At 37.1% G+C, this 19,374-nt stretch overlaps 7 protein-coding genes across 7 annotated transcripts; 4 read left to right on the plus strand and 3 right to left on the minus strand.

Annotated features, from left to right (window-relative positions):
- Positions 1-827: 827 nt before the first annotated feature.
- On the minus strand, positions 828-6,032 carry MONOS_17309 (uncharacterized protein; the record flags this gene model as incomplete). Its single annotated transcript, XM_067870218.1, has 1 exon — positions 828-6,032. The coding sequence occupies one exon, from the start codon at positions 6,030-6,032 to the stop codon at positions 828-830; it is 5,205 nt and encodes a 1,734-aa protein (XP_067731132.1).
- Positions 6,033-6,126: 94 nt separating this feature from the next.
- On the plus strand, positions 6,127-6,750 carry MONOS_17310 (uncharacterized protein; the record flags this gene model as incomplete). The annotated part of the gene is made up of 1 exon (XM_067870220.1): positions 6,127-6,750. The coding sequence occupies one exon, from the start codon at positions 6,127-6,129 to the stop codon at positions 6,748-6,750; it is 624 nt and encodes a 207-aa protein (XP_067731133.1).
- A 1,306-nt stretch (positions 6,751-8,056) lies between these two features.
- Positions 8,057-8,601, plus strand: MONOS_17311 (uncharacterized protein; the record flags this gene model as incomplete). Its single annotated transcript, XM_067870221.1, has 2 exons — positions 8,057-8,090; positions 8,177-8,601. The coding sequence occupies 2 exons, from the start codon at positions 8,057-8,059 to the stop codon at positions 8,599-8,601; spliced, it is 459 nt and encodes a 152-aa protein (XP_067731134.1).
- A 664-nt stretch (positions 8,602-9,265) lies between these two features.
- MONOS_631 (Aspartate aminotransferase 4) lies at positions 9,266-11,242 on the minus strand. The gene is made up of 4 exons (XM_067876533.1): positions 10,989-11,242; positions 10,789-10,905; positions 10,604-10,712; positions 9,266-10,538 (listed from the first exon to the last, which is right to left on the minus strand). Exons 1-4 carry the CDS (start codon positions 11,205-11,207, stop codon positions 9,685-9,687), a joined length of 1,299 nt encoding a protein of 432 aa, XP_067731135.1. The 5' UTR covers positions 11,208-11,242; the 3' UTR covers positions 9,266-9,684.
- Positions 11,243-11,269: 27 nt separating this feature from the next.
- MONOS_17312 (uncharacterized protein) lies at positions 11,270-12,334 on the plus strand (the record flags this gene model as incomplete). The annotated part of the gene is made up of 1 exon (XM_067870222.1): positions 11,270-12,334. One exon carries the CDS (start codon positions 11,270-11,272, stop codon positions 12,332-12,334), a length of 1,065 nt encoding a protein of 354 aa, XP_067731136.1.
- Positions 12,335-12,366: 32 nt separating this feature from the next.
- Positions 12,367-16,066, plus strand: MONOS_629 (uncharacterized protein; the record flags this gene model as incomplete). Its single annotated transcript, XM_067876511.1, has 10 exons — positions 12,367-12,387; positions 12,509-12,607; positions 12,746-12,842; positions 12,902-12,990; positions 13,083-13,187; positions 13,278-14,760; positions 14,851-14,913; positions 15,024-15,048; positions 15,200-15,449; positions 15,592-16,066. 10 exons carry the CDS (start codon positions 12,367-12,369, stop codon positions 15,712-15,714), a joined length of 2,355 nt encoding a protein of 784 aa, XP_067731137.1. The 3' UTR covers positions 15,715-16,066.
- Positions 16,067-16,614: 548 nt separating this feature from the next.
- Positions 16,615-18,518, minus strand: MONOS_628 (putative Alpha and gamma adaptin binding protein p34; the record flags this gene model as incomplete). The annotated part of the gene is made up of 8 exons (XM_067876500.1): positions 16,615-16,734; positions 16,892-16,987; positions 17,057-17,511; positions 17,583-17,654; positions 17,736-18,000; positions 18,099-18,262; positions 18,317-18,381; positions 18,514-18,518. The coding sequence occupies 8 exons, from the start codon at positions 18,516-18,518 to the stop codon at positions 16,615-16,617; spliced, it is 1,242 nt and encodes a 413-aa protein (XP_067731138.1).
- Between the last annotated feature and the right edge of the window lie 856 nt (positions 18,519-19,374).

A 19,374-nucleotide genomic window follows, 5' to 3' on the forward strand; every position in this document is an offset into this window, starting at 1 on the left:
AGAAAATTTCAAAAACTGAGTTGTTATTAAACAAAAAATAATTATCAAACTCTGAAAAAATGAAAATTAAAATAGATCATCGATGTGATAATTGCCACTGTATATAGCAACGGGATGCTTTAAAACAAAGGTTCTTCTAAAGACACAATATACAGTCAAATGACTGATGCAACATTATCCACAACATCACAATTATAAAAACAAAGAAATCTTGAAATTTAGAATAAAATTAAGAAAAAATTAGAAATCTGAAAACCGAGTTCAATAAACAAACAGAAAGTAAATATATATATAAACGAAAATGTTAAATAGAACTTAAAAAATGTGGCTCATCTGTTTTTTCAACTTTGTCAAAAAATTTGAAAAAATAATCCATTAAATGAAATTCAATGATCGCATTCCAGGTTACACTTAGAGGCAACAAATAAAATTAAATACACGATCTTTTGATCTAAAATAAGAAATAAAGAAAAAACCTCCTATCTCAGGCACAAGCTTCTTTTACCATTATCATATTTTCTTCCGTATTCAATCTTTATAAGGCAAGTGAAAGAAAAACCTCAAACTCTTCATTGAAAAGTCGTAAACCTCAGAATTCACATGCTCCGTTAGCCCTCGTCTTCAATTCATGCTCTTCTCCTTTTTTAAATCCATTTCAGCCAATATTGATTTTCACATTGTGCATTTGTTCACTCACTTTTCTTTCTTTTCAACATATTCTACTTGAATTTCATCAATTTTTTGAGCTTTCGGCTCATTTGTTAAAAAAATTTGCTTTTCATAATTTTCATTTTTCATTTTTCTTTGATTTCTCTTTTCCTGCTATTTCAGTTTTCTTCGTGTTCTTCACTGCTTTCTTCAAGCACAATTGCATCTGCCATTGTCATAATAAACGTTCCAGCCGGAAACAATCCAATCAGCTCTTTCTTTAGCTCACCGATTGTCGGTCTTTTCCATGCCTCTGCTGACAGACACGTATCCATCACATTCTTCATTCTACTCTTTTCAGTTCCCCTCTCATCCGGCCTCTCACCATTAACTATTTTCTGTCCCGCTACCTCTCCTTCATATTCTCCAAACGGAATCCGCAACGTCAAGCATTCCCACAACATTATTCCAATCGAAAATACAACAGATTCTTTTGTTGCTGCCATCTTCTTGTTGATCAATAATTCTGGAGCTTTCCATCTCATAAACTCCTTCCTTTTGTCTTCCTCGTCTTCAAAGGCAGATGAGGGTAGTGGCGAATCTCTCCCGTTCCTATAGGAAGATGAGCAATCAGAGGAGAATGATACTAATGTTGAAGAAGATGAGACGGATGACGTGTCAGTATCTGTTGTGCAGTCTGAGTGGAGTGCAATGCAAATCACCATATGCTCCGAAAATAGCACGATGTGTGGACTCAAGTTTGATAAAGAGGAGAGTTCATCTTCCTTATCTTCAAATGAATGTAATGCCCCATCAGCAACCCAAAACAGAATCTGAGCACCCGTAAGCTCTCTTTCCTGCAAAGTACCAATTGCCATCTCCTTTTTCTCGTTCCGCCCATGCAGAAGCATGAACAGCGAATCCCTCAAATCAACAATCAGCTTCTCATGAGGCGACGAACATGCCATTGCATCCACCAAATTCGACATTGACGAGGTTGTTGGGCAAAGATCCTCTCTCCGAACAAAAGTTGAATCAGAATCAGTTGTTGAAGTGGATGAGATGGATGGAGAAGGAGTTCTCTTCCTTGTTTCCTCTTCTTCTTCATCTTTCTCCAGAGCCCATTCTGGAATCTTGTCTGAATCTTTCCCCAGAATGTATTCAGTTGATCCACTTTCACTCAACAAATGCTCCGATGATTCCGAGTGTCCCAAACTTTTCTCATATACCCTCTTCTTTATCCTCTCCTCATTCTTCTTCTCTATGTCTTTCTCAGCTCTCCTCCACTGCTCCTCAGGCGAAGTTTCCATCGTCATCATCTCTATAAGTTTTGGATCCTTCTTAACTGTGTCTGCAACAATCTCTTTCAGATCTTTATTCTCAATCTTTACCTTCCTCCATCGAACAGCAAGAACGATAGACACAATAAGAACAACCAGCAGCACACTTAAAATAATAGCAATCACTATCCACAATAAGCTTTCGTTGTTATTTCCTTTTGAAATGTTTTCATCTCCATTTGTTTTGGGTTCACTTCTGTTCTTCAGAATGAATGAATTTGTTGATGAAGGTGATTCTGAATTACCAAACAAAATGCACATGCTCACTTCTATTTCGTCTTTACAACTGCTGATGAGATTTTTTGCAACACTTCCTTCTGCTTCTCTTTCTGACATGAATCCATTTGAATCAAAATCATGATTTTCAATTTCTTTCTCTTTTCCATTTCTCTTCACAACTGAGAATGACAAGTTGCATGGAACAAGAAGCATCCCTTTGAACGTTAGTTTCATTCTATCAGTCTCTTCTTTTGCCTCAACACTCTCCAACACAGGAATGAAGAACGACGAATCCCTCTCTGAAACAATACCTTCAAAACTGCACCCATCATTCAACATCCAAAGTGATGAATTATCCTTCCAGCCATCTCCTCCTTTCAAACTTATCACATTCAATGTTCCAGAATCAGAACAGATGATGTTTCTTCTCAGTGATGGATTTTTTTCAACAGATGGGCTATTGTTCTCAAATAATCCCATCTCAATTATCAAATTTCCTCCACTCATTGTTATTCCCCCTTCTGGTGAATTCGAGATTGTTGTGTCTTTCATCATCACAGAACTTTTCACAACATCTACAAGAGATCCATCCCATTTGCATATCTCAACCTCTTCATTCAAATATTGCTCATTTCTTTCCTTTGAATTCTCATCGAAAATGCAACTGTCCATTTTCACATCCAAACAATTCTCCACTTTCATCAATTTCCCTTTTGTGATCTTTGAACTCACTTTTCCCATTGTGCAATTTGCAAATTGCATTATCTTTTTCATTGACAAACAAGATATCAAAGATTCTTCATTTCCTTCAACTGTAATATTTTCTATATTTAATCTGTCCATATTTAATTGACCGCATTCAATAATTTCAATAAGTGAATGAGAAATCGTTGAATTACAGATCTCAAATAAATAAATAACTGATGGAAGTTGTGATGAAAGGCATAATGCTGATTCATGAAGAATGAGATTTGATATTGTGCATCCATCAAGTTGTAATTCTCCTTTTTCCATATTTATTAGATGAAATGGAATGTTTGCAAGAATCACATTTCCTTCTTTATTAGATTGTTTTGTTGTGAATGAACAATTACCAATTTCAAGAATTCCTCCTTCGGGTGATATCAACGATTCATGTGCAGAAGCGAAATTCGAATCAAACACAAAGTTCACTCTCAGCAATGAGACTGTTCCTGTTGTTGTTACCAATGCTTCCCTTGTGCCTTCAATATCTGTTTTCACTTCAACTTTGCACAAGTCTCTATTCTTCGAGCTCAAGCTCATTTCCTTTGGATTTATCTCTCCACCAATTTCACTTTCATCAACAATGAACATTTGGCTCAAGAAATCCAAAGTCAGATGGATCAGTCCATAATCAATAGAATTACATGGAAATGTATTTATTCCGCATTGTCTCTCATTCGATCCATTCAAGCTACTCACAATGATTGTGTCACTCTGAAAGACCGTCACAAAATCAATCAGATCTGTATCGATTTGATGATCACACTCATCTCTTCCATATATTGCGTTATCGCGAGTGTAATGACCTTCTCGAAGATCAAACTGAAATTGCGTTTCATTGATCTGAGATGTGATGTTGAAACATTCAATGAAAATATCATTCCCCACTCTTGCTGTATTTGCACTGAACTTCATTCCCAAAAATGCGAAATTCAATTCCCCTCTTTCCTTTGTTGCCAAATACACTCCTCCTCCTTTCCCTAAATTGCAACTACAATGACTGATTGTTGAGTCAATCATCTTCATTGATCCAGATGCATCCAATGCGAAGAATATTGCCCCTCCTTTTTCACTCATTTCTGCTTTGTCTTCTGCGATGTTGCTCTCATTCACAACCAAACAAATCTTTCTCTCACTTGTTGATTCCCAAATACTTGCTCCATTGTCACTTCTCTTCACTCCTGAAAAAAATGATTTCTCAATTTCAATATTTACACATTCTTCATTTACGCCTTCATTTATCTTCAATCCTCGTTCAGATTTCTTGATTGATAAAATGCATCCTCCACTTTCATTCAACGATTCCATTCGAACATTCACCAAATGGCAAGTTATTCCAGAATCATGAATGACAAAAATATTGTTTCCAATATTGCATGATTCCATTAACAAATCATTCACTTCCACACTGCCTCCAATCACAAACACAAATACGCAATTGAATTCATTATTCACTCCTGCTTCTGAATGGAATGAACATTCGCGAATCATCAAATCTCCATTTTTGTTTGAAATAATCGATTTGGCTGAGTTGTCAAATCCAAATGCGGGTTGAAGTTGAATATTTATCAATTCAAGATGAATATCATTTCCTATGAAATATTCCAGTTGATTTCCAATTGCCTTTTCAAAATTCAATATTGCTTTTGTTTCTTCTTCTCCCATCGATGCATCCTTTTTGATCTGATAATTGGACACGTTGAATGAATCTTGAATTACAGTCGATCCTTTTATTTGTATTGTTTTATTTCCTTCCTCCTTTTTCATGTTTTTCATCCCCTTCCACATCGTTTGACATGGCTCTTCTTCACTTCCACAACGTGCAACATCAAATCCTTCTGATGAGATAAATATCTCAGATGAGCTGAATGGAATCAAAAACATGAACAAATCTTTGTTTGAATGAAAGTTGTCACTTCCAACAAACAAATTGCTGTCATTTATCATTGATGAGTAATTGAAGTGGAATGAATCATTTGTCACAGAACTGTTGAAATCCTTTCCCAAAATGAACATATTCTTTCCAATGGCTGCATTGTTATTCTTAAAAGTTATGTCAGCATCAAAAAGAAATGGCTTCTCATTCAAACAATTTTGGCAATCCAAATACAAAAACCCTCCTTTTCCATTGCCTGATGAAAGTGAACAAGATGATGCATTTGTTGATTTGATCACCAGTTCTTCATTCCCTTGTAATGTCACTTTTGCAGCACCTCCTTCTTCACCGCTTCCAGTGTTCTCAATATTTGAAAAGTTGTTGCTTTCAAGCAAAACAGAAGAAGCCATCAAAAATGGAGACTTGGTAAATGAACCCTCAAAGTTGCAAACTTTAATTGTGCAATTCAACAGTTTTACTCTGTATTCTCCTTCGCTCTCCCCTTCATTCACATTTGATGAGAAAAGAGAAAATGAAAACAACGAGTCAGACGATTTCACTTCTGAAATCGTCACAAACTCCAGTTCAACCATCTTCCCTGTCGATTTGATCAAGGAAAATTCAATTGTGTTTTGCTTCCCTCCAATCACACTCATTGCACAGTTATTCATGTGAAGCTTGCCATTTTGAGTGCTTGATTCAATCACTGATGTGATTGTCCTCTTAAAACTCGATGGAACAACAATCCCAATGAACTTCAGTTCAGTAAGTGTTGTTGATTTAATAATACATTCATCAGATCCACTCATAACACTTTGACATTCTATCTCCATAACCTCCTCATCTTTCGCCTTCACATTAACCCCACTCATATCTACACACCCAGTTAAAGATGAATTTGCACGCAAAATAATCTCCTGTTTAATATTCAGCGTTCTCTTCAAACGCTCTATCCCATAATTCACATTCAAACATGGAGCCTTTTCCAACCCACAATACATCTCTTCCACTCCAGATTTCCCATCCACATGTATAGTGTCAGAAGTATATCCTTCCAAAAATATAAACAAGTCCACATCCCAATCACTAAACATTTGTGTTCTATCATGCCCAACAACTGAGTTATCTTTTTCGGTGATTCCTCGAATGAAGGCAAAGGAAGATTCGTTCACAGAAGCGACAAGGGATTCACACACAAAATACATATCTCTTCCGACACTGGCCTTGTTGGCTGAAAACACGATGTTGGCGATGGAATAGGAGGATTCTGATACTTCTGAATCATCCTTGAACTCGACCATGAGAGCGCCGCCTCTTCCTCCAGAACTTGTATCCTCGCTCACAGAGCAGGTGGAGAAGGTGGTGTCACTCACCGAAAATGTGTTGGCAGGAGCAGATGAGGCGAATGAGATACACCCGCCATTGGCGGCAGTCTGTTGGTTTTGTGGAGCTGAGTCGATGTTTGTGATGGTGCAGTTGGTGAGGGAGAGGGAGAGGGCAGGGGAGGTGGCTGAGGAGAGAACACAGCTGGCGGGGGAGGCCGTGGAGGTGATGTGGGTGATGTTGGAGGAGTCGAGGGTGAGGGGTGCCGTGAGGGAGGTGAGGTGGAAGATGCTTTGGCTGTTGAGGGCGAGACTGGCGATTGCTGTGTGGTTGAGGGCGAGGGAGCCAGCAGTGAGGAAGAAGAGGGGAGTTTTTATTGTTATAAAGGTTGTTCCAGTGATGGTGGTTGTGTTGAGGTTGAGGGAAGGGGAGTTTTCAGAAAGGTGGAAGAGGATGGGGATGATGGGGTTTGTGGAGTTGTGGGCGATGGCGAGGGCAGAGACTGTGAGGGAGCCCTGGGTCTGTTGGAAGAGGGCAGACGAGGCAGATGAATCTGGTAAAGACGTTGACGACGATGATGAAAATGATGACGGAGGGTGAGGAATGCCACTGGAGGCAATGGTGGTGGTATCTGTTCCATTTCCTGTGATTTTTGTATCAGATGCGCTGAAGGTCAGTGTCTGAATAGGAGCGAAGATGGAGCTGAGGAGAATGAGTGAAGCGTCTTTGTAAAAGAATAAGCCATAGAGTGCATACTCAATTGTGGCACATGGATTTTGTTGAGATCTGCCACAGGCATCAACATCTTCTCCACTGTTCGCAACGATTTTATTCTTGCTGATGAAAGGGAGCCAGCTGTTGTACACGGTGTTGCCAGCTGTTCCTGCATTCCACACTCTGTTGGCGAGGGTTGTTGATCCACAATTCTCGAATGGAGATTGAGTGATGCTGCTTCCACTGAAAAACACATCATTTCCTCTTCCATTCGTTGCTGTATTGCCGTCGAAGAAACAGAAAGTGATGAATTTTGTTCCACTCATCCAGGAAAATGTTTTGGTGCAGCAAATGCCAGCACCACCAAAAGTGCGCGAATTTGTCAATTTATTATTTATAAACTGACACTCTTCAACAAAAAATTGCTTTGGCTCGTTGATTGGAGGAGCATGGAATGTGAGAGCTCCAGCCACATCTCCACCGGTATTTCCTACGCACTTACATTTTGAAAACAGGAAATGAAAATTATCAGTTGTGCTATCAAGGACGAAATACCAACCTGTCCCATAAGTAGTAGTTATCGAACAACTTTCAACTATGTTTTGTGTGAATGTCCGAATAGAATATGATTGTGGATTCCATATCGCAACTGCCCCTCCATGTAATGCTGAACAGCTTGTGAAATTGGATTTTGCGATTTCGATGTTTAGCAAAAATCTGCAAAATATTGCTCCTCCATGATCATTTGAATGACATTTGTTGAATGAACAAGAAGTGATTGTGAGGTTTGCATTTGTGCATTCAACAATAAGCGCACCTCCATGACTTCCACCATTTGTACTTTCCCATGTGCACCACTCGAAGCGATGACTGTTTTGATCGAATGAAGTCAGTCTTCCAAGTTTCACTCTTTGAGATTCAGTTCCAACATGTACAACAGCAGCATTTGGTGAAGATCGTGTTTGGTGGAGAAAGGAAGTGTTGAAGGCAGAGAGAGATGTGGATGGGGTGTTGAGGTTGGGGAGAATGGCACCATCGATGGGGTTGTGGGTGTGGAGGAAGATGGATGAGTGGATGGAAAGGGATGAGTGAAGAGAGAAGGAGGGGATTGTTTTGGTGTTGGTGGAAGCAAAAGAGGAAGAAGAGGAAGGGATGGTTGAGATGAAAGGATTGAGTGAATGTGAAGGAAGGGATGGAAGAGATCGAGGGGATTGAGGAGAGGAGATGTTTGAGAAGAGAGTGTTTGAGAGATGGAGATTGAGATGGATTTGGAGGTGGGGATGGGATTGGCGATAATTATGGAGAGGGGAAGGGGAAGAGGAACTAGAAGGTGAAGGTGAAGGGGAAGGGGAAGAAAAAGAAGAGAATGAGGATGATGATGAGAAAGATGAAGGAGAAGGGGAAAGGGAAGGAGATGGAGAAGGGGATGGGGAAGAGAGGGCAGAAGGAGAAAAAAGGAAGGGCTGGACGAGGGAGATGAATGAGGAGAAAGAGGAGCGGGAGATGGAGAAGGAGGTGGGGATTGGGGAGTGGGCATGTGAGAGGAGATTGTTTGGGGTGGAGAAGAGGGGGAAGGAGAGGAAGGCTGGTTGGTGGGTGATGAGGGAGAAGTTTGTGAGTGCGAGGGAGGCATGGGCAGAGAGGAAGAGGGGGCATTGGTGGTGGTGGTGGTTGTTGAGTGAAGGTGGGTGGATGGTGCAAGTGGAGGAGCAGATGGAGGCAGCGGAGTGGTGTTGAGTCGTGAGGAGTGGACAACCACCGAGAGGGATGATGCTGAGATGGATCATGCTCAATGAGGTGTTGACGATATTAAGACTTGCTTGAATACAGCAAATGCGATTGTCAGATGGTTTTATAACTTTTTCCCTTTCAATGTAAAAATTATAGTCATTCTTTTCTTTTTCATCTGAAATGCTTTTCTTGCATTCTTGAATTTCCTCGTTCATTTCTTGTTGAATTTGCCTTTCTGCAATGTCTCTGCCATTCTGACAACTTGCACAAATTACAATCAATGAAACAATACTCAATACTGTTTTTATATGGAAGTGCATCTCACCATGTAAGTGGATGTTCGAAAAAACAAAATATTTAAATTCTTTTCCCCCATATTATTTAATATTAAATGGATATTTTTGGAATAAATATTTTTTTCTTTCAAAATTTTGAACTATTCAACATTTTTGAATGTTTTTTATTAAACAACAATGATACGATTTTTCTTGAACACAAACGATTGACTCTTTATGTTTCTTTTGTTAAATCTTTTTGAAACGAATCACAGATTTTTTAACAAAAAAGAAAAAATTCCACAAATACAAATAATGAAATTTGCCTATCATTAAGGACTCAATTTTTTTTCATTTGAGTTAGATTAAATGATGTCCCTTGTTTATTCTGCTTCAAAAAATTGCATATGATTCATCATTGCGCGGAAAAATATTGCACAGATTGAAAAAGTTTAAAAATGAAATGAAAAAATATGAAACCTCAGTCACTATGTTTCTAATTCGCTAAATCCATTTTTTGCTTTTTTTAATGCGCATCAATGTCAACAAAAGGTATGTTTAATTAATCACAAATTAAACTAAATCCTTTTACGCTAAATTTTTTGTTTTAGAATTTTTGAAATAAAATATTGATTCATATTTATTTATTTATAATTTTTTTTTAAAATATTATTAACTGCTGTTTTCGAAAATAAAAAACAATTTTATGCTTATAACAGTAAATATTAACCTTGAATGAATAAATAGACTTTTCAAAAATATACCTCAAACTTAAATAAAAGACTAATCGCAACTTTTTTCACATTTAATAACATTACTCTTTCGGAGCATGAATAACTGCATCAACAATTGCACGAGAAACTCTTTCAACATTTGATGGATTCAGGCCAGCAATTGACACTCTACCATTTCCTGTAAGGAATATATGATGCTTCTCTGAAAGATATTTGCATTCCTGGGGTGTAAGTCCAGTAAATGAAAACATTCCGCGCTGTGTTGTAATATGATCCCATTTCCTCTCCTTTGGAGCCTCTGGAAGCTCTGCTTGAGCTTTTTCGATTCCTTCACGAAGAGCAGTTCTCATCGACTTCAATCTATCTGTCATTGTTTTAAGATCATTCAGCCAACTCTTATATTTGGTCTCATCTGTTAAAAGTGCAGTGGCAATACGAGCACCGTGTCCTGGTGGATTTGAGTATGTTGCTCTAATAAACGATGACAATTGCGATGTAACATTTGTTGCAATATCCTTTGACGTGCACTTCAAATGAAGACAACCGCATCTTTCACCATACAATCCCATGGTCTTTGAAAAAGATTGTGCAACAATAATTGGAAGGCCAAGGGCAAGGAAGTGACGTACAGCTGCAGCATCCAATTCCAAATCTCCAGAAGCATAACCTTGATAAGCACAATCAAAGAATGGAATAAGTGGTGATGTTGCTGCTCGAGACTGGAACAAAGAAGCTAATTTTTCCCATTGATCCATCGTCAGATCCATTCCAGTTGGGTTATGTGCACAAGGGTGCATCAATATTATTGTGTTAGTTTCGGCCTTGCTTATTGCATCATACATTTGATCAAATAAAACAGAATTTGTTTTTCTGTCATAGTAAGGATATTTCGTAACAGATATTCCTGCTGCTGCAGCGACATTTGGATGATTTGCTAGAAAATAACAAATATCAAAAACATTAACAGTTAAGTTTAAATAAATGAGAAAAGAATCAAACGCCATGTTGGGTCAGGAATCATCAAAGTGGTACATCCCAAATGTTTATGTAGGAAACTAAAGCCAACATACAATGCGCCTGTTCCAGAAAGCACTTGAGCAGATGCAATCTGTTTTGTTGAAGGAAAAAAAGTAAATTTATAAATATTTTATTATTTATAAAATGTTGGCAACAAAAATACAAACGGTTTCGTCTTTCACGCCAAACATCAATTTTTGTGCAGCTGGAAGGAATTCCGGAAGACCTGTGATTTTAAGATATTCATGATCAAGAGCAGGTGATTCGGCCATTTCTTTTTCAATCTAAAGCAGATAAACGAAATATTTGACATGTTGCAACGAAGAACTTCTTATAAATGATAAAAATTAGAATATTGATAGCGTGCCTGACGAACGGTTGGAAGAACCCATGGTTTTCCGTTTTCATCGCGATACGCTCCAACAACAAGACTTATTGGTTTATGATCCGGTCCAGCCTCAGGATGGTCTGGAGGAAGAGCTTTCCATGCGGCTGTTGCCTTGTTGAATTGATCTACAATTCCAAATACTGCGTCAGGAGGTCCACGTTCAACTTTGCTGAAGATTTCAAAATTTGGTGTTGCCATTGAAAGTGCACACAAACAATAAACCAACAATAAAGGGTGTAGATCTATTTTGATCATTTTAGATGGAATCAAATACTGAAACAAAAGTGTTAGCGGAACCTCACAACCGTACGCAACGTGCAGAAGATAGAGAAGAGCAATATCATCGTCGCAGACAAAATAAAGACAGAAAAACACAAAAGCAGGTTAGAGGTTTTATGGAAGCCTTTTCAGGAGCTGGGCTGGATGAAGATCGTCTCGAAAATGTTAGATCAGTAGCCAATGCACGTAAAATTGTTGATGCTGGAAGGAAAACTTCAGAAGCTATTTTGAAAGTTAACACGACTGTTAATGGAAAATTGAAAACTCAATCTGATAAACTCATTGAAAAGACAGAAGGCAAAATGAAAAAACTTATTGATCTTCCAGATGCACTCATGGTTGGTTTAATGACATTTTCAGTTGCTCTTGAGGCCATGAAAGGAATGATTAAAAGCGTTGCAGAAGGTTTTGTTGAAGCCGTTATGAAAGTTGCTGGAGGATTATCTGATGCACTACACGAGCGTTATCGTGAAAAATTTGGAGCAAAGAACGACATTCAAGAAATTGCTATTGCTTTGATTATGTTCTTTGCATTTCTTGTTTCATCAATTTCCCAATTGCTTTCTGGATTTTTCTCAATTTTGAAAAATACTCTTGTTGAAGTAATTGAAAACTTCTTTGGGGAAGAAATGTCGAAATTCGTCTTTTACATTTGGGATATCCTGTTTCAATTTATACAGATTCAAATCATAATGAGTTTGGTGACTCTGAAGCGAGTGATAATAATTGCTATTGTCCTGACAGTATTGTCTTTCTGCCTCAAGATGGACGATATGGATGAGGATGAATTCGAGACACTGAAAGCTAAAAAGTCAGGTAAAAAGGAAGAGCCAGCATCGTCCACTTCCGATTCTCAACAAGATATAACTTCTTCTGGAATCGTTGCCACAGAAAGTTCAAATGAGACTCAGCCTACACAAGAAAATCCTCAAACAAGTGAATCAAGTTCTTCTGCAACTGAAAGTCCAGCCACAGAATCAGCTGCAAGCTCGTCAACTTCCGAAGTTCAAGAGACAGCTGCTCCAACAGAAGCGCATGTTGAATAAGTTTTTAGCATATTGTCCTAAGTATTTCATTGATGACTGACTTGTTCGTCCAGGTTCTTATTTTTTATAAAATTGTTTTTAACTAATTTTTTAGAGTACTTGTATTTGATTTTTTATGTATTCCTTATCTTTTTATCATATAATGTTGTGGGTGAATGTGATCTCATGCACAAGATCTTCTTCAAACACATTCCAGACCCCACTCTTTTTCTTCAACGATTGTTTTTAATTGAAAAAGCACCACCTCCAGATGTTATGCGTGAGAATATTTCTGTTTGTTCAAAAATTAAGAATAAAATCAAAAATTATAAAAATTTTTATATTATCTGACATATGACATTTTAATTCGAATCTTAATTTACTGTTTTTGCGTTAAAATATTAAATTAAATGCGAAATGGTAAACTTCTAGGATGAAGCGCTTCTAAATATAATCAACGCACTACGAAATGGTGATCAGTCCCTCCAGCTCAGAGCCTTGAAGAAACTTGCAACTTTGATCCTGATTAGTATGTACTTTTTTTATGCGCAATTGTAGGCTATCTTGTTTTATCGCTTTATTCAACAGATTCAGATATATTCGATAATATTCTGGAATGTGGTGTTGTTCTTGATGTAGTTAGAATTGCAGTCACCAAACAATACGATGAAATATATGTTTGATTTTTATCCACCGTTACTTAAAATTAGGAGGATATTTTGAATTAATACAAATATTTTTTATCTTTTCATAATTGTAATATTTTTAGAAATCATGCATTGATATTCTTAATTTACTTGCTCATAGACTTTCAAGAGCTGCTCTCGTTCATCCAATTACAGATGTGATGAAGCCCATTTATAACTTGATGAGAGTTTGCTCCATTTATTCACAAAAAATTATTTTGTTTAATTTTATTCAATTATTTGTTGAAATTGTTTTAAATCACTGTGGTCTTTTCCAGAGTCCTGATTTGTTGATGCGAATGTCAACAATCAGAACGCAAATTTACATGTTTGCACATTCAAGTTATTACAGAGATTCCCTAATCGAGTCTGATTTTTTTCGCTCATGGCCGCATCTTCTCTCTTCACCCAACACACCTGCGGATATAAAGGGAGGGCTGATGGAGCTGATGGTTCTTCTTGTTCGGCACTCCTCTTTTCCACTGAAATCGCTCAGTTTCGTGAGACCTTCACTTGCTGCACTTGCCAACAGCACGTTCAACACCGAAGATGATTTCATCGAGCTCGAAGGATCAAACACCGATGTGATGCGCATCCAGCAGGAACGCCAAGACAAGGAGATGCTTGCGAAGGAGGTGCTGCAAACGATGGAGGTTCTCTCCCGCCCAGACGACCTGTACGTCCCTCCGCCTAACACATCACCAGCCTCCCCCTCGCTTATTCACGAGCAGGCCCGGAATGCGTTCCAGTGGATGCAGTCGAACGACGGCACAGGGAAGCTTGTCCCGCGGCCGCCTCCTCCTCTTTCTGCCAAGCGCGCCTCCGCATCTCAGGTCGTGTTTTCAGTGCGCCCTCGCTCAAAAGCAATGAAATTCTCTCGACTGATGACTGGCCCCTCAAAAAACGAGAAGTTTGTTCCTGTCTCACTCACACCACCTCCTTCCATTGCAAATACTCAACCTCCGATTTCTTCCTTAAGCCCTCTTTCAATACACCACATTTCACTTCCGCTGCGCCAGACGCCGGCTCCCCTCCAACACCCCATTTCACAGCTGGGCCTGCGCATCACAAGTGCCGAGGGAGCAGATGACTTCAATCCGCTGCTTCCCAACGCCCCAGTGAAAAAGTATCTGGACGAAGGGAAAATCAGAAACGAGCCGCCGAAAGTGAAGCAGGAGATGCTGCAAGACATCGATCCGCTCAGACTGCGCCTTGCTTTTGACGCCCGGCGCTTTATGGAGTCACCTACGCCGATTCCGCCGGGGTATCGTGTGAAGAAAGACGATGCACAGAACAGTCCAGATACTGGAGACGGTTACACCATTGTCAACAATGCGGATGAGTCAGATATTCCAGGTCAGTCTCTTCTGCTTCCTTTGTCTTCTGCTTCTTCTTCTTCTTCACCTTCATCTGGTTTCACTTCATTCCCCAACAAAACCAGCTTTTCATCTTCTGTCCCTTTTGTTCCGCTCTCAACATCCTCAATGCTTTCCAGCAATCTGCTTCACTCCACAGACTCCAGCTCCACCCAGCTGTTCCCAGCAGACAGCGCAAAAGGCCCCTGTGAAAGTGACACAGTCACCATCGACTTCTCCTTTGAGCTGCCTTACCCGTACTCAAGTGACCCGTATTCTGTGTCGATCAAAGGGAGGACCATCACTGCGCTCAGAAACACGCTTCTTGTTGTCTCCCTCTCTCCAATCATCACAGAGGGCATCTGGGAGATGGAGTTCAGACAGATTGCACCGTCAAGCATTATGTGTATGATGTTGTGATTTCAAATGGAAATATTAAAATAAAATATTGTTTTTATTTTTTTTGTGCATGTTTTTGTGTGTTAACATCAAATAGGCTATGGCATTGTCGATGCAGATTACCCAATTCCTCCACAGTATCGCGTGGGGCGTGATTTTTGTATGATGATTATTGATTATGAAAACCTAGATTTTTGTTAAAACTTTGCAATTTTTGAAACATTCTTGTATTTATGTGTTTTATAATTCTCTTGTTGTGAACATTTTCAGGCAGTGCAGGTTCTTATGCATCACAGTGTGTTTTCTTCAATTCGTTGTTACTATTCCTTCACAAACATATTTCTTTTCCAAATTATTTTCTTCAATAATAACAATTGAATCACATCAACCCATCCTCCGCTTTCTTCTTCTTCTTTCTTTTTTACAATCCTTCTAAATTTCTCCAGAGGATATTTCCGTCACAATGGTGCCTGGATTCGCGGCAACAAGCCCTGGGATGAAAAAACAAAGCAGTCAGTGATTGTGTCTATGGAGCCACTTGACAAGGACGACTGCGACACAACAGCAGAATCTGACACTTTGTTTGGGGATGTCAAACCGAAAAAGAGCACAGCTCGCTCAACGGCCATATTCTTTCATGACGGGATATGCCAAATCAACTATTTGTCTGGGCTTCCGAAGAGAATACGCTTTTGTGTATGATTCTTTGTGGTAATTGAAAAGAATTATTTTTTATTTTTATTTTACTTTAATTTATCTGTTGTTTGTATCTTTCTTCAATTATGATATTTATTGTTTTGTTTTGTCTATTTCTTTTCCCTCATGAATTGATTTCCAGTTTGGGCTATTTGACAAGCATTCTTCTGTGAACTGCATTTTGAAGTGCCATTCACCTGCCTATGCAAACACGATGCGCAACCTCATCACTTCAGACAAAAAGCCACATGTCTGGATATATTGAACACACATAATCAGTTCTCTGTGACTTTGATGTTTCAAATAATATCCATTCATTTCTCACACTTCATTCACTTCGCTCATTTCGTGCATGTCGCGCTCATTCCTCACACACATCGCACATATCGCCCATTTCATCATTTTCATTTGATGCTTCTCTTTCTTTCTTTCTTTCTCACAACTTCATGAAGCCATATCAACACACTGCACCTGTTTTTGATAATCACACAGACCATTCATTTCAGTTTTGGATTCATATTTATTGAGCTCTTGTTACATATTCAATATTTGAAATAGTTTCTTTTGCTTTTCATGGAGAACCCAATTCTCCAAATGTGTTCTTATTTATGTAATATCCTATTATTCTTGTTTTATGACAAGCTTTCTACTTTGTCTTCTCAAAATTTTCGTGTTATCATTTGAAGAATTGTTAGATAACTTATTTTTTTGTGTATATTTATTCAGATTAACTTTTTTAAACAAATCCTCGTCTCCTTTATCGAATGCATGATTTTTGATACGTTGCAAAAACACCGTTATGTTTATGTTAAGATTCGTTCATTTTTAGAAACAATAATATGATCTTCAAATATTCGAATTCTGCATCATTTGACTATCAAAAAATTGAACAAGAACTTTAAAATTACCAACGAAAACTCAAAAAACAACTGATTCTTTGTGGAATATTTGACAATGCTTATGTTTTGCATTTGGAATAAAAAAAATATAATTCATGTTAAGCATAAAGACACTTTCCACAGTCATAAACAAAGAATATTGTCATTCAATTTCTCACTTTGAAGATCAACAAAAACATCAGCAAATGCCAAGTTAACATAAATCATATTAATAATAAATACTACTATGTTTGAAAGTTAAATCATTATTAAATGCAATTTCTTTATTATTCCTTCTTTTCAGAAGATTCTTCTTCTTTTTCTTCTTCTTCATTATCATCAACCTCATTGATCAACATCTCCATCAAAATTGATACCTTCGCAGCAAAGTCTTGTCTTGCTGTTCCCTGATAAGAAAGAATCAAGAACACAATTTTTGAGATTGCCAGATGCAAAACAAAACATTCACGAATAATAAGTGAATGGCCAATATTATGAGAATGATTCAGGATTTGTCATTTAGGAAATAGAGTTAAAAAAAGAAAGAAAAATACATTGACATACAGAAAGCGTTGAAGAATATGCTTTGATAACACTCATCTGAGACATTAATCCATCAATTGTGTAAAGAGGATCCAGCAAATCTTTTAATTTCATTTCCTAACATTGATTAAATTCGAATTAATAAGAAAATATCGCGATATGATAACAGAAAAAAATAGTTCAAACTGATGTAATTTCTTGTGCAAGCCCAAATTTTCCCATGGAAACCCACTTTTCCAGCATTTTTTCAATCGATTCTTTTGATTCATCCTCTGGCGGTGCTGATGAAGATGATGTGCTATCTTTCTTACTGTCCTCAGAAAATGAAGAAGAAGATGAATCCGAAGACGTAGATGAGGCTGAAGCAGAAGAACAAGAGGATGAAGTTTGGGGCATTGAGAGAAGAGCATCAGTTGCAGAGTGAATGCTCTCTGACTGACTTTGAGATGATGATGTCTTTGGAGTGACACTTGACGAATTGCTGGACGACGATAAAGATGGAGCAGAAGAAGAAGGGCAACAGCAAGAAGAAGATGAACCTTTAGAGTTAGTCGTATTGGTTGTGGACGAAGATGATGAAGGAGATGCTGATGATGAAATATCTCCTTCTACAAGTTTTGAACGATGCCTTCCTTTTCTTTCTAATGTTTTTTTAAAAATACATGATAAATATTAAAAGCAAAGACAGTTTCAAAGCAATAATTTTTATAACCTTTCATTTGACTAATTGGCCACTGATAACATTCAATTGCTTCATAAATCCTATCCACGCCTTCTTTTTCATCTTTCAAAAATAAATGAATAAAAAATGAAATAAAAAAAATAAAAAAATTAAAAATATTTGTCCAAAAAAAAAGTCACATACAAAATATCGAAGATTTTTTAGAATCCTTCTCTTCTGAATTTTTAATTGACGTTTCTTCCTTTTTTGGGGTTTCACATTTTTTCCTAAAATCGCATTCTATATAATCTGAAAAATGCTCACGGCACCATTGTTCTCTTTCCAATGAAATTGATTCTTCTTCATTAGATTTAGGACTTTCAAAACATCGTTCGTCTGTTTCTGGCCTGTAAACACCAACTACAAGAACCAGTTCAGGATCTCCATCTTCTCGAATTGAAGAAATAAACTGTTTAATTTTATCAAAACAAGCATCTGCATTCTACAAACGAATTGTTTATTGATATGTTATATGAATTAAAAGTTTTTCCATTCATCAAAACAAACTTTGTTTAAATCAAAACACAATACAAAGCCTTGAGGTGATGTTGTGTGGGGATTAAGTTCAGAAATATTATGGATAGAACATTCAACAATTGCTGAATAATAAGCATTGTCAACATTTAAAGATCCTTTTGGAAATGACAATAATTTGTCATCCTTTGTCAAAGCTGAAAAAATTATAACAACATTTGGCTATATGATAATAAAAAATATTTTAAAACCTTTCAAAACTTTGCTTCGGCCAGAAAAATTTTCTCCAATTAAAAATACATCATTTTTTAAATTGCTCATAATAATAAAAAAATTTACACAAAGATCAAAATTTACAAAAAAAATATTCCAATTAGCTCAATAAACAGCGTATATATAATTTAATAACTATAAATCGAAATCTAATATATTTTGAATTTATAAACACAACATAAAGTTCATATTCAAGTCTGATTTGAAGGTGAATTATCTTCAATGTCCATTTTGTTTGAAGGTGTAAGGCTTTCACTATCTGTTTTTTCGGAATCAATCTGCATTTTAGATAAATCTGGAGAATTTTTGTCATTCTGTTGATCACTATCTTCTTTCTCGCTCTTTAAATCCTTAAAATCACTTTCATTGATAACAACTTTTGAATTTTCTTCTTCACTTTCACTATCTTGATTATCACTTTCAGATTCATCGGAAAATCCATCTTCTTCTGGAAATGTTGCTGAAAAACAAAAAAATTTATCATCCATTATGAATGTCTCACAAACCTTGGTACAATAAAATTTCTCTTTTTTGTTCTTCCAGAGATTCTACAAGTTCAGCTATATTTTGCAAAGCTCTCTGTTTTATTCTTTCGCATTCGCTCTTTATTTAAAAAAAAGCTAGAAATTGTGAGAACTTAAAAAGCAAGGTCCAACCTCATAAGAGTCCAAGGCAGATTTCCTTGCAGCAGCGTACTTATGATAAACATTCTGCTTATGATAATTTTCAAGAAGATTTAGTAAAGCAAGTTTATTTTCTCTTTGCTGAATTAGTCTTCGCATTTCTCTTTGAAATCTTGGATGCGTTGCTAATAATATAGAAAAAATCATTCAAATGTCAAAAATTATAAATATTCACAATACCCACTCCCGGTGGAAGTTTTTTCTGTAATTCAGTGATCCTTTGCTGTGTTTCATAAAATTGAATTTAAAACCAAGAGCATTTAACAAAACAAAAATAACTTTATAAAAGAAAATATAAACATAAAATTTCAACCATTTGTTCGGAATTTAAATTTTGTGATGGCTGATTCATT

The sequence above is a fragment of the Monocercomonoides exilis genome (genome assembly GCF_001643675.1).
Source record: "Monocercomonoides exilis strain PA203 chromosome Unknown scaffold12-1864167, whole genome shotgun sequence".
Lineage (NCBI taxonomy): Eukaryota > Preaxostyla > Oxymonadida > Polymastigidae > Monocercomonoides > Monocercomonoides exilis.